Source organism: Nelumbo nucifera, chromosome 3, assembly GCF_055504915.1.
Source record: "Nelumbo nucifera cultivar China Antique chromosome 3, China Antique-T2T, whole genome shotgun sequence".
Taxonomy (NCBI): domain Eukaryota; kingdom Viridiplantae; phylum Streptophyta; class Magnoliopsida; order Proteales; family Nelumbonaceae; genus Nelumbo; species Nelumbo nucifera.
Genome location: NC_142651.1, coordinates 12,396,325 through 12,412,370, shown reverse-complemented (window position 1 = coordinate 12,412,370; position 16,046 = coordinate 12,396,325). Strand labels below are relative to the sequence as shown.

Below are 16,046 nucleotides of genomic sequence, written 5' to 3'. Positions count from 1 at the left end.
AAAAATCCCGTGCCTCAAGAACTCTTCCAGCTTCACATAATGCATGTATGATAGGGGTGTAAGAGGTGGTAGTAGGTATCCCATGATTCATCAAGTTCATCTCTTTTAAATCTCAGTGGCCTATTCAATATCATTAGTTTTGCTGTAATACTTAATATGAATTGTAGGTGACCCAGTTAGGGATACATCCTCCTTAAATCATATCATCGCTCCGTTTGTTTTTTTGGTAAGTTACTTACCTGAGTAAATGCATTTACCTGGTTTAGTTTTTCCTGAGAAACATTATCCGGGTAAGTGCATTTGCCCATGTTCTATAAATAAGGCAATGAACATTTTAACCATAAAAATCCATTATTAAAATAGGCATTTTTGTCCCATTCAAGTGTTAGCAACTTTCCTCCTAGGTGGGAAATTTATTTATCCACCTAGGAGATAGGTACAGGTAAGTGATACATAAGAAAATAAACTTTCGCTGATCCCCACATAAATCTGAAAAAAGAACATGGGATTCTTGGTCAATGGAAACCAACATTCCCCCCTCTCAAAATCCAAAAAAATAACACCCCCAAAAAGCTCTAATGTCTTGCCAATCCTATAGGTCTTGCAACAACAATCAACTAAACAATTATAAGTAACAACATCGAGAACGAAACCTTTAAGCAACATAATCCTAAACTAGTGGTTTGCCTCTCACAACCTCCTCTGCAAGTATGAGAATCCAATTGCATATTGAGAATATTTTCCAATAAATTTAACATTATAGAAGATATTTTCAATGGATGAGTGCTACGCGCCCAAAGGTTTTGTTCTGAATAGATTTGAAACAGGGTAGTTCATCCCATACCCTTAATGTTTGGTTAAACATTGATTTTTTTAGGTTAATCAAAAATCGAATATGTCATTTGGTTTTTCAAAAATACTGAACCGATCGGTTCAATTAACCACATTTTCTGATTTGGTTCAGGTTTTCGGTTTTTTATGGACACCCCTAATCTTGTGCACAATGTTTTTTGTCATCAGGTCTAGACTAATCCTAAGTCCAAATGGGTGAAACCAACATTACTGGATAAGGGCCTTTTCTTATACATTACAACCAAATAATAAGTTTCCTAAGACTACAAAATTTATCGATGTTAATTATTAGCAAAAAGGCCAGAAAAAAACCAAGTCAGGATCTCCTCCCAACCAAAACAGTTCCAACATGATGATGGTGTTTGGTTTTGTTGCCATTTATTTGAAAATTGGTGCTAATATTTTCCAATCCGAGGTGTCCCGAACTGAGGTTGTAGTCAAATAGTCTTACCAACTGGTGAAGCCAAGGTGGAAGGATGAAACCGCACACCAAGATCTGAAACCAAGAAAAAGATCATAGGCCTGAGGAGTTGTTCCCCAGGTAGGCACTCCAACACTCAAGTTAGTGATGTGAGAGATGGGTGGTCGGGCCGAGCAATTGAGAGCAATGCCGGTCTGAGCAAAAGTAGAGTAACAATATGAAGGCTGAAGAATCAAAAGTCCCTTACCTTGAGCAGGGGTTACCTATTTATAGCCGAAGACCCGTGTCCAATTCGAATGAGGTTTCTAGGGTTGTTGGGATGAGGTTATCCACCGAGGTTTTCGGGATAAGTCATCTTCCCCGGTGGGGTTGTCTTCCTTATCCATATGAAACTCATATTCTTGGTTGTGCTTATCCATCTTATGTGGTGTCAACATGACTGAGGAGATGAAATGGCCACGGAGGCCGCCACGTGGCATGCAAGACCAGCTCAACCATAACTCAAACAGGTGCCACCTCATTGTCATATAGACATTTAATCTGAAATGTTGTTTGATAAAATATTTATTAAATAAAATTTGTCTTGAAAGCCAATCGATAGGAGAAGCTTCATTTTAATAATTTCCCAATATCTTTCTTATTGTTCAGCTTATATGGCACCTATTGATGCCTAATGTGGTGCCTAACTATCTAACAACATCAAAAAATATTCAACCATTTTTTTCATGTTTCAAGATAAAAATAAATGGTGAGATGTGCGGATACAGATATGTTGAGATCGTGTTGGAACAGTTTTTGTCGGGAGGGGATCCCAAGTCGTATTAGGTGATAACCTCGAGGCCTGTTCAAGCCACCAAGCCACCGATGCCCCCATGCCTGACTGCCTAACCTAAGTTGTCATGGATTGTTTAAGTTGAGCTTGGGCCGGGCCGGCTGGCCAATTCGAGCCTTGACCTTGTTGGACCACGGCGGGCCTAAGGTCCATGTCTTTGGGTTGGGCCATGGTTTTACTTTGTCCATAAACCCGACTAAACGTCTAATCTAAACCCTCTTTGTTGCACCCGCAATCTACAGATCTAAACCCTCTGGGCCTGCAAGCAAAATCTCTGCTCAATGAACAAATCACATTCATCCCATTCCCAAGAGGCACCAGAGGGTTGCTTGTTGTTGTGAGATTAATCAACTCCATTGCTATCGCTGGCCCTGAGTCAATGCCAAGGAACATATCTTTGGCTTCTTGAAGACCTAGCCAAAATCATTACTTTAGCTTTAAAGGGATGATGGAACTGTAATTGATTTTCCTTTAAAGCCATCTGCTCAGTTGAGAGGTTTCGATACAAAAAACAAGAAAAAGGTATTAATTTTCATTTGCTGCTTTAATGTTTTACTATAGGTTACAGAACTCGGAGGCAGCCCCCACAGAGAATACATGCCATCTTCATCACCCTCCAGCCTCAAAAAGGAAAAAAGAACAAGAAAATAATGAATGAGTTGGAAGGGGCACATGAACAGCCCCCATCCCTATACACCCACATAATGCCATGGCTGCAAAACTTGATTTACTGTGTTTTTCCCTCTAGGATTCTCCACACTGTTATCAAACAACATTGACGTTGTTGCAGACTTCTATGCCATTTGCATTATCACCGGCCACCTCCACAATCAACATGGTCATCTCATGTTGCAGCACAAGGCTCTTCCCTGCTGTTGCAATTTGTTCCACATGCAGGTCATCTGCCTAGGAGACTGATAATGTGCTGTTAAGTAATCGTCGATGCAACCGAATTGGCAAAACTTCAAATCGTGTTGATATTCCACAGTCCTCGAGCTGTTGAACTGCCCCACCCACATCCCCATGCTCACATCTTCCATTTTGAACAGCTGCAGTGCAGATGGTTGATTAATCACCATTTACACACACACACACACAGCAAAATAAGCAGTGGTGAACAATTTAAGGTACTTACTCTCAATTTGTGTTTCTCAAACTCAGAGACAATGAAGTCTGCAATGTCAGATGACACAACGTAGCCTGGTCCATTTGCATAAGGTGGATAATCTTCTTCTGGCCATTCCTGAAATCCACCAGAAACGAACAAAATTGTGAACACTACTCAAAATACTCCTATCCCCCCAAAAAAGCCACACAATTTAAAAATGAAACAAATAAAGTTTAAAACAATAACTATCAAAAAGAACTTGAACAGTGCAAGAGAGAATATAAAGGGCCACAACTTGAAAAGACTACCGTTTAGATTAAGGCATGTAGAGCCCTGGAGAACTGGATTATATATCCATTTAGATTTGTGAACAAGGATTTAAATGTTGTTACATGATGAAAAGTAATTTCAAGGAGATGCATCTCAATGCACAACCAATCAGACTACCTATAGTTTGTTCTTCATAGCATATGATTTCAGAAAATCAATTATCATTAGCCCAGGCAATGTTTTTCCTTACGCTTCACTCAGTCATTCAGTGCAACCACCTTTCTTTTTGCGTAAGTTCCTTTACTGAATCATCATTTTAGAAATAAATCAACATTTGCAGCATATGCAGCACAAATATACATGTGAACTACAAAAGTAGGTTGTCCAAGCTATTTCCTGTTTTGCCACACACCAACATTAACATTTTGTATCTGTATTAGGTGCAAAAAAAAGCAGTTCAGCAAAATATATGCCCATCTATGCACGTGTAAACGTAACCAAATTTCAATAATCAGCAACTGTTTCCCTGTATGTGGCAGAAAAATAAATAAACTCAACCTGACAAATAGTCAAAGGTAAAAAATATGCAGCGGAGAAAAAAAACAAAAAACTTCCAACTCCAAGAATCATGTGAACCAAAAGTCTAGTAATGACCAACACACACCGGCAAGCATTAGAGCAACAGGGGATTTAATTCTCTATTTATTGTTGCTGATAAGATAAATAACACTCATGGAAAAACCATTGGCAATCCATACTAAGGGAAAACCAAGTGCAAACATGGCATAAAATCTTTGTAGCAAAAGAACCCAATACATACCTCATATGTCACTGCCCATTTACCATATCGCAAGGGCTTGTGGTAGTAATTCATGTTTCCCACATACAGGCTCCTGTCACTGGGGATTTTTTTCACTTCTTTGATTACTGCATCCACCCTGACAAATGTATCATCATCACACTTCATAATGTATTTTGCAGATACCGAGCGAAGCTGTGAATAAATGAGGTGTCAAATATTAGTAATCCACAAAATCCACAATGGGTGTAAACTTTTAGCTTTAATTTCTTCCCCCACTTACCCCGTATTCGCAGATGGCAACAGTCTTCAACACAACAAGGTCATAGCTATCCATGAAAGGCACTATTACAATGTCACCAAAGAATTCAGCTTCTTTCTTCAACTCCGCATTCACTTTCTTCCTTCCATGCTGCCTCCAAAGAATCAACTTCAAAAGTTAAAGCCTTCAAACTGGATAAATGGAATTCATACAAATGGTATACACTAAAAGGACCGGCATTTACCAGTGCTACAAAGAAGCGGGCCACAACATTTGAAGACTTGATCAGTTCAGACTGCATCCAAGATTTCCTCACAGCCATACGCTCAGCAAAATGATTGCCTGCAGAAAGGATACCAATGAAAAGCTCCACAGGCCCCTCTGGAAGAGGTGGAGCCTTCCATTTAGTAGACATCTCGAGAAGCTTCTGCATGGCATAGCTAGGATGTGCAGTAGGTAAGGAAGCAGCAACTATGGAATGTACATTAACATCCCCATTCAGAGATAGGCCAGTTGCATCCTCGAGAACGAAACCCTATCAACATTAGCATTTAAAATTCAAGAAATAATCCAGATTCTTCCAGGTTTATAAAGACCAACATAGAGTTTTGAAAAAGGTACTCACGGTGCGGTAAGGGAAAGAGGTAACATGCCTCCCATCAACATTGACATGATAACCTTCTAAACCGGCACTGAGTGTAAGAACAAACAACTTGCCCTCTGCAAATGGGTATGGCCAATCAATCGTGACCTTCTTTGATCGGCCAATTAACCGGTTTAACCACCATGATGACTTTGATTCCTCTAGGCCGTTATCATCATCACGAAGCCACTTCTCACATTTTACCTGTCCATCAACTGCAGAGAGGGTTAATTCTTTAAGAGGCGGCCTGTGCAGAAGGCAAAAGCGAAAAATCCCTCAACTCATGTTGCCATAGCTACACTCTTTCAAAAACTTGCGGTAGATAGGAGGCAACACTTGAAAAGTACAGGTTCCTCCAAGCAAGTTATTCTCACTAAGGCCATCAACATATGGTCTAACGAACGGAAAGAACTCAAGATGTTCACGTATGCTTATTATGTAATTAACACATCACATGGAATTTGAATTTACTGAACTGCATATTCTTCAGTAAATAAGAACAAATTTGGGTTGTAGCAATTCAAAAGAAACATGAAACAAGACATAAAAAAAAATAAAAAATAAAATTTTCCCAAGTAGTTTAAATCCAAATAACAATTTGAGGCAGAAAAGAGAGACTTGGCAAAAAGCAAGAGAACAGAAACATAAAAGATCGTCGAAATCTAGTTACCAGTTTCTTCATCAGCGTTAGATTTCCACCCCTCGCACCTAAGAGCTGATCCCCATTGCATCCTATAACAAGTATTCTGCTCGATGACAGGCTTGCCACTCCAGTCCCCCTTCAACCTAGGATTGAAGTGCAGGATCCTCGGTGGGTCTTCCCCATCAACCGACTTTAGTCCTTGCAACTCCATCATGAACTGCGAGACCATGACTGACTGATCCCCATCCTTCAACAGCGATATCTTGGGGTCCTGCTCGGCGTGTGCTGGATATGGCTTCCCCACAACAGTTATGTGTGACCCCAGAGTCAGCCCGCACGGAAGAAGCATAATGTTTCCCTGGTCCCGAAACTCCGAACCAGAAATCACAATCGAAGGCATGCAAGACTCAGACCTGCTCTCTGCCCTGGACTCTTCATCGACCCGAACCTTCCCGGACTCAAGCTCTTCCCAGAGCTTCCTCCCAGCGTCCCAAGCATCCTTAGCGGATTTTTGAAGCTCAGAGAACCCATCTTTACTGCTAGTATTGAATGGGCCGTCCTGAAAGTTCAAACCTGACAAAACCTTGTATTCACGCACCTGTCCCTCAGCCGTTACCTGCTTAGACGGCTGAAGAGAACGCTGAAAAACCTTAAAAGGCACCTCGGAAGGTCGAACAGGGGCTTCTCTTTCCTCCATGTCCTCCTCACTATCAAGCCTGAGAGGCCGAGGCAAAGCGTCGTTAAGGAAGCCATTAAAGCCGTCCCGTGATACGGCACCGAAGCCGCTCCTGAAAACTAATGGGATTTCTATACTCATCAATAAAATGTACAGAAGCCCTGCACCAACCACCAACTGAATCGATCTCTGTCGACCGAGAGCCACAAACATATCTAATTTGCCTCTCTTCATCATCACCTCTGTTCTTCTTCTTAACGGAAAAAAGAAGAAACAAAAAAAAAAAAAAAAAAAAACGAACCCTAGACCTGCTTTGATTAGTTCCGATTAGAAGAACAAGATCAACAACGTCTAAAATTCGAATTCGATCAAAACGATTCTTATTTACAGACCCTACCTCTCTACCGTCTACCCTACCCCCTCGGCCCTCGATCGGTTAAGAAGGTAGGTCAGCAAACCAGCTCAAAACGCCCAGAAAGAGATAGGAGAGAGCCGTTTAATTTCAGGTCACAATTTTAATTTTCCTTTTCTTTAATTTTTATTAGACAATTTGAAAATTAAAAATAGTAATTAGTAAGATTAGTTGATAATTTTTCTTCTTTTTCTCTTGTTTTCTTCTCAATAACACAACCATACGAATGTACGATAGACGGTGGGCGGCGTACGATAAAGCCCGCGTGGAAATGTGGCCACATAAACAACCGTTGATACCAATAAGAAGTTAGATCCAAGCGTCCTTACTCCTTACGGGACCAGCGATTCAGCACTATGGAGTATGGACTCGCCGTCAATTAGTCAACTAGTCAAAGGAGATAATAATGGTGAAGACCGTTGAGGTTGTATGGGCCATTAATACATGGGGTGGGCCCAGGGTGGGACCTCATGGGCCGAGTCATGGACTCTTGGTTTGGATTTGGAAGCATTTGTATCGTTGGAATTTGGAAATGTCTTGTCTTCGGTTGCTCTCAATTTAGAAAATTGAAGAATACGTGTTTTCTTATTTGGATGCCACCTGTCATCTATAATAAGAACCGACTAATTACATTAGGTAAAGTTGACTCTTTTTTTTTTTTTTTTTACTTCAGATTTTTGGCTTTCGTGTTGGTGGCCTGGTGGGGGGAAAATCAGAAATGGAGGTGAATTGTTTGAGTGAGAATTTTTGTCAAATATGTGGCCTTCGTTCGCTTATGGAGTTAAAGCTGGTATGTATGTTCGTCGTTTAAGTTGAACAATATATAAACTTGGGGGGTCATGGGGTCTTAACGGCCTCGTTTGTTTTGTTTAAATTGAATGGGTTTTCAGTTTTGTCAATTTCAAGGCTTAAATCAACAACAACGGCAGCTTGTTTGGGGACCCAGATGGTCAGAGTTGGCTCGTTTCCTTCTGATTCTGAATTTCTTCCCTTTTTCGTACCGTAGGTGATTGAGATTGACTGTGTTTTTTAGGTCAATCGTCGCTTTCATTCGCATTTCGCGTGGCCGATTTCCCAACATCAAAATATAAGGAGCTCTTCAGAAACTTCTATTGACTTGGCGTTTCCTTCTTCATACCACGCCACACAAATATTCTAAATATATTTTTAACTGAAAATTAATCTTCTATTTTTTTTTTGTCGGTTAGGACTTAGGATTATTTTTTTAATCGCTTAATTAATTAAATTAGTTTCTTTGACATTTATAAATCAAAGTTTTAATCATATGGTTTTATATAATTTTCCACCACCTTTGTTTCAGAAGAGAATTTGCTTTCCTTGCCGAACATGCCAACTTGTCAGAAGAATATGAAAAAGTACACCTACAAGCATGAGTAATGTAAGCAATGCACAGGTATCCAAGCAAGGGATGTCATCGGGTCGGATCAAAGTGATAAATGTACACTCACACTAACATCGGGTAATCCTTAATCGAGTTTTGGGTCTTGTTAAGGTTGAGTTAAAACTCATTCTGAATCTGATCCATTGAGATTGCACTATTGAAATATGGCAAAATCTATAATGTATGAATGGTATCATGACATCAAAATTTTGAATTTTTTGAATTCTTAAATTATTAAAGATTTTAATAATAAATATACCTTATAAAATGTGAACCAATAAAAAATAAATAAGTCATATAACATGATGGCGCGCAATCCGGCCGGTCCTAGTTGTCGATGACCTGGCATCTGAACGGAGCTACGGGGAATCTGAAACCAAAGGGTGAGAACGCTCTGGGGGAGACTCGGTGTGGAGGCTCTAAAGCTCAAGTTAGAATCCTTCAAAGGCAAAATGAAACCAGATAGCGCAAAGTTTGCATACCTTGTTCTTGGAGGGCCAGGAGCCTTTTATAACCACCTCGCACACTCACTTCCAAGCTCTGTTAGATCGGGCATGATTATTTCTGAGTTCCTGCCAGTTCGGATGTCATTCCTTCTGACTGGTCAGAACCGCCACTGCTCCTTTTGTCAAGGTCGTCTCTGCAACTGGTGACGATGGTGGCAGGTGGCGGTGGCAGGAAGCCGTTTGCAGTACGACTGTCAAGCGTCAGATCCCAAGTCAGTCAGGTGCGCCGCCTTGGGATACGCAGGGGCGGTACGTTCGGTCAGCCTGGTATCTGGGAGGTGAGGTGCAGGAGTGGCGAGGCGAGGTGAAGTCTTGAGTTCGGATTGGGGAGTTTCCTGAACTGCTATGAGGCGGGCCAGTTCGGGTCACTGCTTTGTGAGGCTCGGGGCCCAAGCGAGAGTTCGAGCTCCTTGCAGGGAGTTCAGGTTCTTAGTAGGGAGCTTGGGCTCCTAGTAGGGAGTTCAGGTCCTGAGCTCGGACTGCTGATTCCTCCTTTTGGTGCTTGTGTCTTGGGCGCGCTGTTGTTCCGAGCTGTTTGCTTTTGCCACGTGTTGAGTAATTGCGATGTCGGGCCAAATTTCCCTTCATCATAACATTTTTAATGTGATTAATTAAAACTCATGCATTATTTTTGAAGATAAGCTTTTTTTTTCTTTTGTAAACCTTAGAAAGCTTTCATTACTTATAGTAGCATATTACACGGGATACTGTGGCTATTCACAGTTTCTACTTATATTTACATGCATTATAAACAAGTTCATGAGCAATCATATTCATACTTCTATTTACATGGGCTATGACTGTTATATCAAAAAAGGACAGTAAATCTAGAACTTTCTGTTTGATGGGTTGAACTTGCCAGTCCATTTCACTATCCATATAGATGTTGTTTACCAAGCTTTTTGAGTCAGAAAAGATGCAATTCTTCTGCTATCTGAGAAGATTTCATTATCATCTGTTGAGAGAATCCAAGCTCCTGTTCCTGCCATACTAGATGATGGATTAAAGGAACCATCGATGAACATTTTGTATTTTGCGGCTAATATTATATGGGAGTGCAGAAATGATGGATGGAAAGGTTGTATGACCGGGCTTGGTACCAGAAACCAGCACATATGATGTAACAGATTTGCTGGATTGATGACCTTATTTTTATGCTCCGCTGCATTCCTCATATCCCATATCAGTCTAAATAGTATAAGGAACTTTGCAATGAAAGGCTTGTTTTTCTTTTTTCTTAGACAGTTTAGTTTAGAGTGAGTATAGCTTGACTTCACATAGTATAAAAAATAAAGGATGGGGTGACTTTGATTTGTTATTCCTTCTTTATTTAATCAGGTTGTGCCAGGTGTGCCAAACCCAACCCGTTGATATCCGACCAGTGGGATCCACTGAAATGACACAATGATAATAGTGAAGTCATTATTAATTGTTCAAAAATAATAATCGCTGTCAATTATTAATTAATAATACACTAATAGGTACGTGATTAATGACACATTTAGGCTACGTGTTTGGTTTGATGCCAATTAACTTAGTGGATTACTATGGTTAATTATTTTAAAAATTACATCACAGGCCAAAATCGGACTAAAAATGAAATAAGTGCTTTTTCAAAAAATAAAAATTAAAAATTAAGCCTTCACTCCCAAACAAGGTAGTTAAACGTGCTTTTTCAAAAATGCAATGACATAAAGAAATGAAGATATTCCATGCACCTTCTAAATAATCCAAAAAAAAGAAAAGAAAAGAAAAAAAAAATCTGCAACCATAAAACAACTTAATTCAATGATGGGGACGGCCAATATTCTTATCTGGTTTCTAGGCTCTAGGGTTTATAAAAATCATGTAAATAAGAATATTAATTTAAACATGTAATAGAAAATTATTTCCAACGATACCAAATCAGTCCAACCGAACTGGAATATTTGGAAAAGTCTCAGATCAGCCTAAAACCATACAAGGGAAAGAGATTATTGATTTGTCTCTATCAATACAGCAAAAGCAGAAGCATAAGAAATTAAATAGTCGATTATTGTTGTTGCATTGCATCTGTTAAAATTACAGAAATATTAATTGATTAATAAATGGATAGAAGTGATGGTTTAATTTGACAGCAGAAGCCAGAAGGCGTCACCGATGATGACCGACTCGCCTCGCCTCGTCATCCATGAATTGGTGGTGACAAGCTGTGTGTAGGACAAAATTTCTTAGTGGTGACGCGGGCCCACATGGGACCACGGCTTCTTTCTTCCTTCCATCCACATCATTAGATTCATTACTACTACTAAATGAAAGAGACTTCACCTACCATCCACTATATTTTATGCTCTTCTTCCGACTTATAGAAACTTTGAATTTTCCAAGTTGATGGTAAAATATAGCAAAAATTTATGATTAGCATCTTGTATTCTGGGATAGTGACATTTTGGTCCTCCAATTTTAAAATATAATAATTTAGTATTCAAACTGTCAAAACGTTAATTTAGTATCTATTGTTAATTGACCATTAATCAGTCTTAAGTGGTATTTGAAAATATATAAATGCCCTTTAAGTGTTATCTAATTATTTTTATCAATTATCTAAACACAGATAAAAAATGAACAGTCTCAAATTCTTATCTCTTCTATTTAATAAAGTTGGGTTAAGTCTTAGTTGACATCTTGGTGACCCCAACTTACTTGAATATAAGGGGCAAGGGATTTGGGATTATTCATTTTTTATCAACATTTGGATGGTTGATAAAGAAAATTAGATGACATTCGAAAGGCATTTGTGTCTTTTCAAATGTCACTTAACGGTTGATTAATGACCAGTTAACGATAGGTATTAAATTGACATGTTTTAAAAGTTTGAATATTGAATTGTCACATTTTAAAGTTTAATGACCAAAATAGCACTACACCCAAAGTACAAGGTACTAATCGGAAATTGTCCCTAAGATGAATCATGAACGAACCTCAGTCTTAAAAACGTTAATTTTTTTTTTATTGGTTGAAATTTTGAGCCAATGAGTATTGATAAGTGATGAATACAGTGGGTCCCAACTATTTGGAGTCGGCTGCAAGATAAACTCTTTCACGAGTTTACATCTTGGCCCCACAGCACATCCCCGTCGTGTATTAAGAGCATTTCCCGATGATGACATCATCGGTTCTAATACCATCATCGGGAGATGTTCCAAATACACGGTGGAAATATGCTGTGGGGCGAGACATTGTGGGGCGGAGATGTGGTCTCCTCTTTCACCACTAAACCACTGAAAGCTGCACTTTTTTTAGGTTATTTTAATGAAATAAATAAATAAATAATCGGATTAGTTTCGAGCTCGAGAATAACCCTGCGCTTATGTTTGCTTTGTTAGATAGAGGAAAAGGAAAAGTTGAAGAAACAAGGCAAGGCTCTGTTGGGAAAGAGTGTAAATATAAATGTGGAGATTGCATTATGGTCCATGCAAATATAAAGTTGGTTTAATTTTATATTCAAACTATTTTTTTTGGTAAAGTTGTCAAACTACCATTTTAGTTGCAATGGTTGCAAACATAAATTTTTAGGTTGAACTTTACCTTTTTTTTACATTGACCAATTTGAATGCAAAATTTGCTTGAAATTTATAAAATCTGTCAATTTCAATATATAAATGCATTCTTATCTTTTTTTTTTTGGGGGGGGGGGTGTGTGTACTACATGCATTCTTATCAAACACCAACAAAACTGATCTAGAAAACATATATGCACTGAAACGACATAACTATATTTGCTTTATTCCCAAATGGAACTTAAGAAGTTAATGAATTATATTAAAAAATTTGGAGAAATACAACGCAGCCCACTGTAGAATTCTAAAATTCTAGCTCCCCATAATCTACCAGTAACCCCCTTACAAACCGCATCCAATCCATGAATTTGGCATCAATCTATGGTGAGGATTCATCCCACCTATAAGGTGAGACTAAAAATTCTGAGATGGGCTGAACAATCATTCTCCCTAAAAACTTTTTGATACTCTTACATCCTATAGGCTAGTGGGAGGCAGGACAAAGGACAAACACCGGAATAATTAAAAAATGCCACAAGTAGTAATGGATCTGCTGTACTTTTCTTCCACCTTGATCAATTTGTGATGCCACCCCACTACAAATGTGCTCTCATACGCATTACATAAGTTCAACATTGAGCCTCACTCAATTCTAACAAAACCCAACCTGAATAATAATATTATCCTATAAGTTAATTCTTAATCCTATTTTAATAATTACCATGGGATTAATTTAAATGATTGTGATACATATTACATATATAGAGAAATGAATCATATTCTATTATCTTACTATTACTCCACTCACAAATGGACCTCAGGCTCAGTTTGGAGGCAGTACAAATGTAAATACATACAAAATAAAATATAAGGTTTTGCATTTATAGTCCTTCAAACTCAGCCTTATTTTCAGAAGAAAACTAAAAGATAAAAACGAAATGATCTGCCTTTTGATTTGGAATTGGGTATAAACCAACAACATGCGCACAACGAATATTTGCTAGTTGGAATCCAAATCAGAAAAGCATCATCCTAAGGCCTAGTACATGAATTAGCTTTTTTTTCGATTCCCTTTTTCCCTTTACAATTAGGGGTTTGCGTTTGCTAATGGGGAAGGAGATATTAGTATTCATGTTTGTATAACAAATGCCCCCCGCCCTGCCACCCCGTCAAAAAAAGGTAAATTGTTAAAACCTCCCTTGAAATTTGGTAATGGCAATCATCTTTTTTGAACTTTGGGACATAATTTCAAATTGGTTCATTTTGTTAGAATTTATTAATAATTAGACCTATTCATGGGCCGGGTAGCCCGATAATCCAGCCTAACTGTGGTCGGGCTTGGACATATTATTATGCCTGTAGGCTCGGGCTTGGGCCTTATTATCTAAACCTAACCTAATTTCGGATCAGGCTCAGGATTTCACAAAAAACGCCCGGCCCAACAATATATAAAAATATTAATAATATATTATTAAAAATACAATATTTCTAACCCTAACCCTAACCCTAACCCAAATGTTCATTCAAACTGACCCTTGTTTTGTTTGAAGTTTGAAGACCTAATCCCTTCACAACGACGGTCGACGGTAGTGCTTCTACAATCTACACTCAAGCAGTGATCTGGTGACTGGCGAGGTGATGACATCTCTTTGAGCTCTGTCCTTGACTATCTCTCAGCAGCGTGACAGTGTCCGCATTTCTTCGAGCTATGCTCGAATCCAGTCCCCATTTCTTCGAGTTATGCTCTACTCCAAACACTCCCAAGTCCCAACAGGTTGATAGCATCTACAGTGCAATGGTGAACTCAGATTTGAAGTGTTAGCGATTCAGAAAATCGTCATCCTTGCGGTGAACTCAGATCGACGACATCTACTCTCTCTCTCTCCCCAATTCGCCAACCCTACTGTGAACTCAGATCTGCAACTATAATGTCGGGCCTTGGGTCTCGGGCTTTTACGAGGGTTGGGCTCGAGTTTAAGATATATGCCCGTTGGTCAGGCTGGGCTTGGGCTCGGGCCTTAATATATTACATTAATAACTAGTACAAACCCGACCCATGAATACATCTATTAACAATAGGCATGAAAATATCCAAAATATTCATGCAATTAATATATTTTTTTGTTAAGTATTAAGTCAATATGAATTTTATAAATAATAAAAAAGAGAATTTAAAGTTGCATTTTTATCTTTAAGCGTATTGACGTGAAAGATAAATTAAAAATATAAATCAATTTCAGAAATGAAATTAAAAGGATTTGTGCTAAAAATTCATATGAAAAAGAAAATTTAGAAAATAGTAATTGCATGAATATTTTAGATACTTTCATGTCTCTATTTTATATGATTGTAATAAAGGGAGTGTATTTGCAATTATATCAGAAAGTTCGGAAAAGATGATTGCAATTATCCAACTTATGGGGAGGTTTCAGCAATTTATCCGAAAAAATATCATGTCGGTGCACTTTTTACTTTTTTAGATTCCAAAAATGGGTCCACTTAACTGTGGTTTTCTGCAGCCGTTTGAGATTAAAATAGAGAAACCGGGGGCTATTATTAAGTATAATCTAAGGACAAATACGGCATGCTGTTTGTAAGTCAATTAGGGGTCTGTTTCAATGATCTGACGATTATATATTGATAAAAAACGATCAAATGATGATTAATTGGGTCAGTTCTGGATCCACTTCGACCAGGTCTAGTACGGACCTAAATCCAGTATAGTGGGTTCGCATGCATGGGTGCAACTTGGACCGAGTTGCATTGGAAATTTTAAAATCTTTACTGGGCCTAAATCCTAACCCGAGCCCATGCAGACGAAATTTTGCCTTTTTTTTGAGGTCGTAACTTGGCCAGAAGGCCCAGAACAACCTGAAATTTTGATTGGACTTGAAATTTCAGACTTCAAGGTGGGCTCGGCCTGAAATTATGGCTTCACCTCCGTGATATTGGCTGTGGTTGTGGGCTTGAATAACTCAAATCAGTCCAAACTAAACCCAACCAAATTCAAGCGTACCTAACCTTAATAATTCTCAATATGTTGCATATTGTGAGGTTGGTGTGGGATGCATTCTATGAGGAGAAAATCCGAATTCAGTACTGTCAGTTTAGACATGAATGCTCAACAAAAAATGTGATAAATTTTGAGATACAAGTGAACGGATTAAAATGTTAATCTTATAGATGGGCACATAGCTTGAGTTTGCGTATAATGGCTTTTTAGATCCATCAATGAAGGAAAACTGGAGCGATTTCCCTAAAAATGACTTCCACATTTGGTTGCATTTAAAATGAAAGAAAATTGAACGACTACATCGAACAATTAATAGGAAAAATAATTACAATCCATATTTTTCCAGATAATTTGTTTAACTTTAACTTGAAAAAATAAACTCGAATGGTTTGACAGGTTGAGAAAGTATGCATGTTGCAAGACATGAATCAAGAGAATAAACCACTATTCAGAAAAGAAAATGGCTTACAAATAATCAGAAATAATAACACTTTACTTTTTGGGAAATGTTAAATTTTCATAGCCACTACTTTACATGCAATCAAAAACCATAAATAACAGTTTTCATGGGAATTGCTGATTTCCCTTCATTTTATAAGTAACCAAACAAAGCTTCAATCAAAAACACGTTTCATATCTCCTAATTTTCCCAATGTTCTGGTAAAGTT

General features: G+C 38.4%; 1 protein-coding gene across 1 annotated transcript; it reads right to left on the bottom strand.

The window, feature by feature from the left end:
* Positions 1-2,608: 2,608 nt before the first annotated feature.
* Positions 2,609-6,995, bottom strand: LOC104596394 (hydroxyproline O-galactosyltransferase GALT6-like). Its single transcript, XM_010257533.3, has 7 exons — positions 5,858-6,995; positions 5,170-5,402; positions 4,789-5,079; positions 4,566-4,694; positions 4,304-4,477; positions 3,241-3,348; positions 2,609-3,154 (listed from the first exon to the last, which is right to left on the bottom strand). Exons 1-7 carry the CDS (start codon positions 6,741-6,743, stop codon positions 2,945-2,947), a joined length of 2,031 nt encoding a protein of 676 aa, XP_010255835.1. The 5' UTR covers positions 6,744-6,995; the 3' UTR covers positions 2,609-2,944.
* Positions 6,996-16,046: the final 9,051 nt, after the last annotated feature.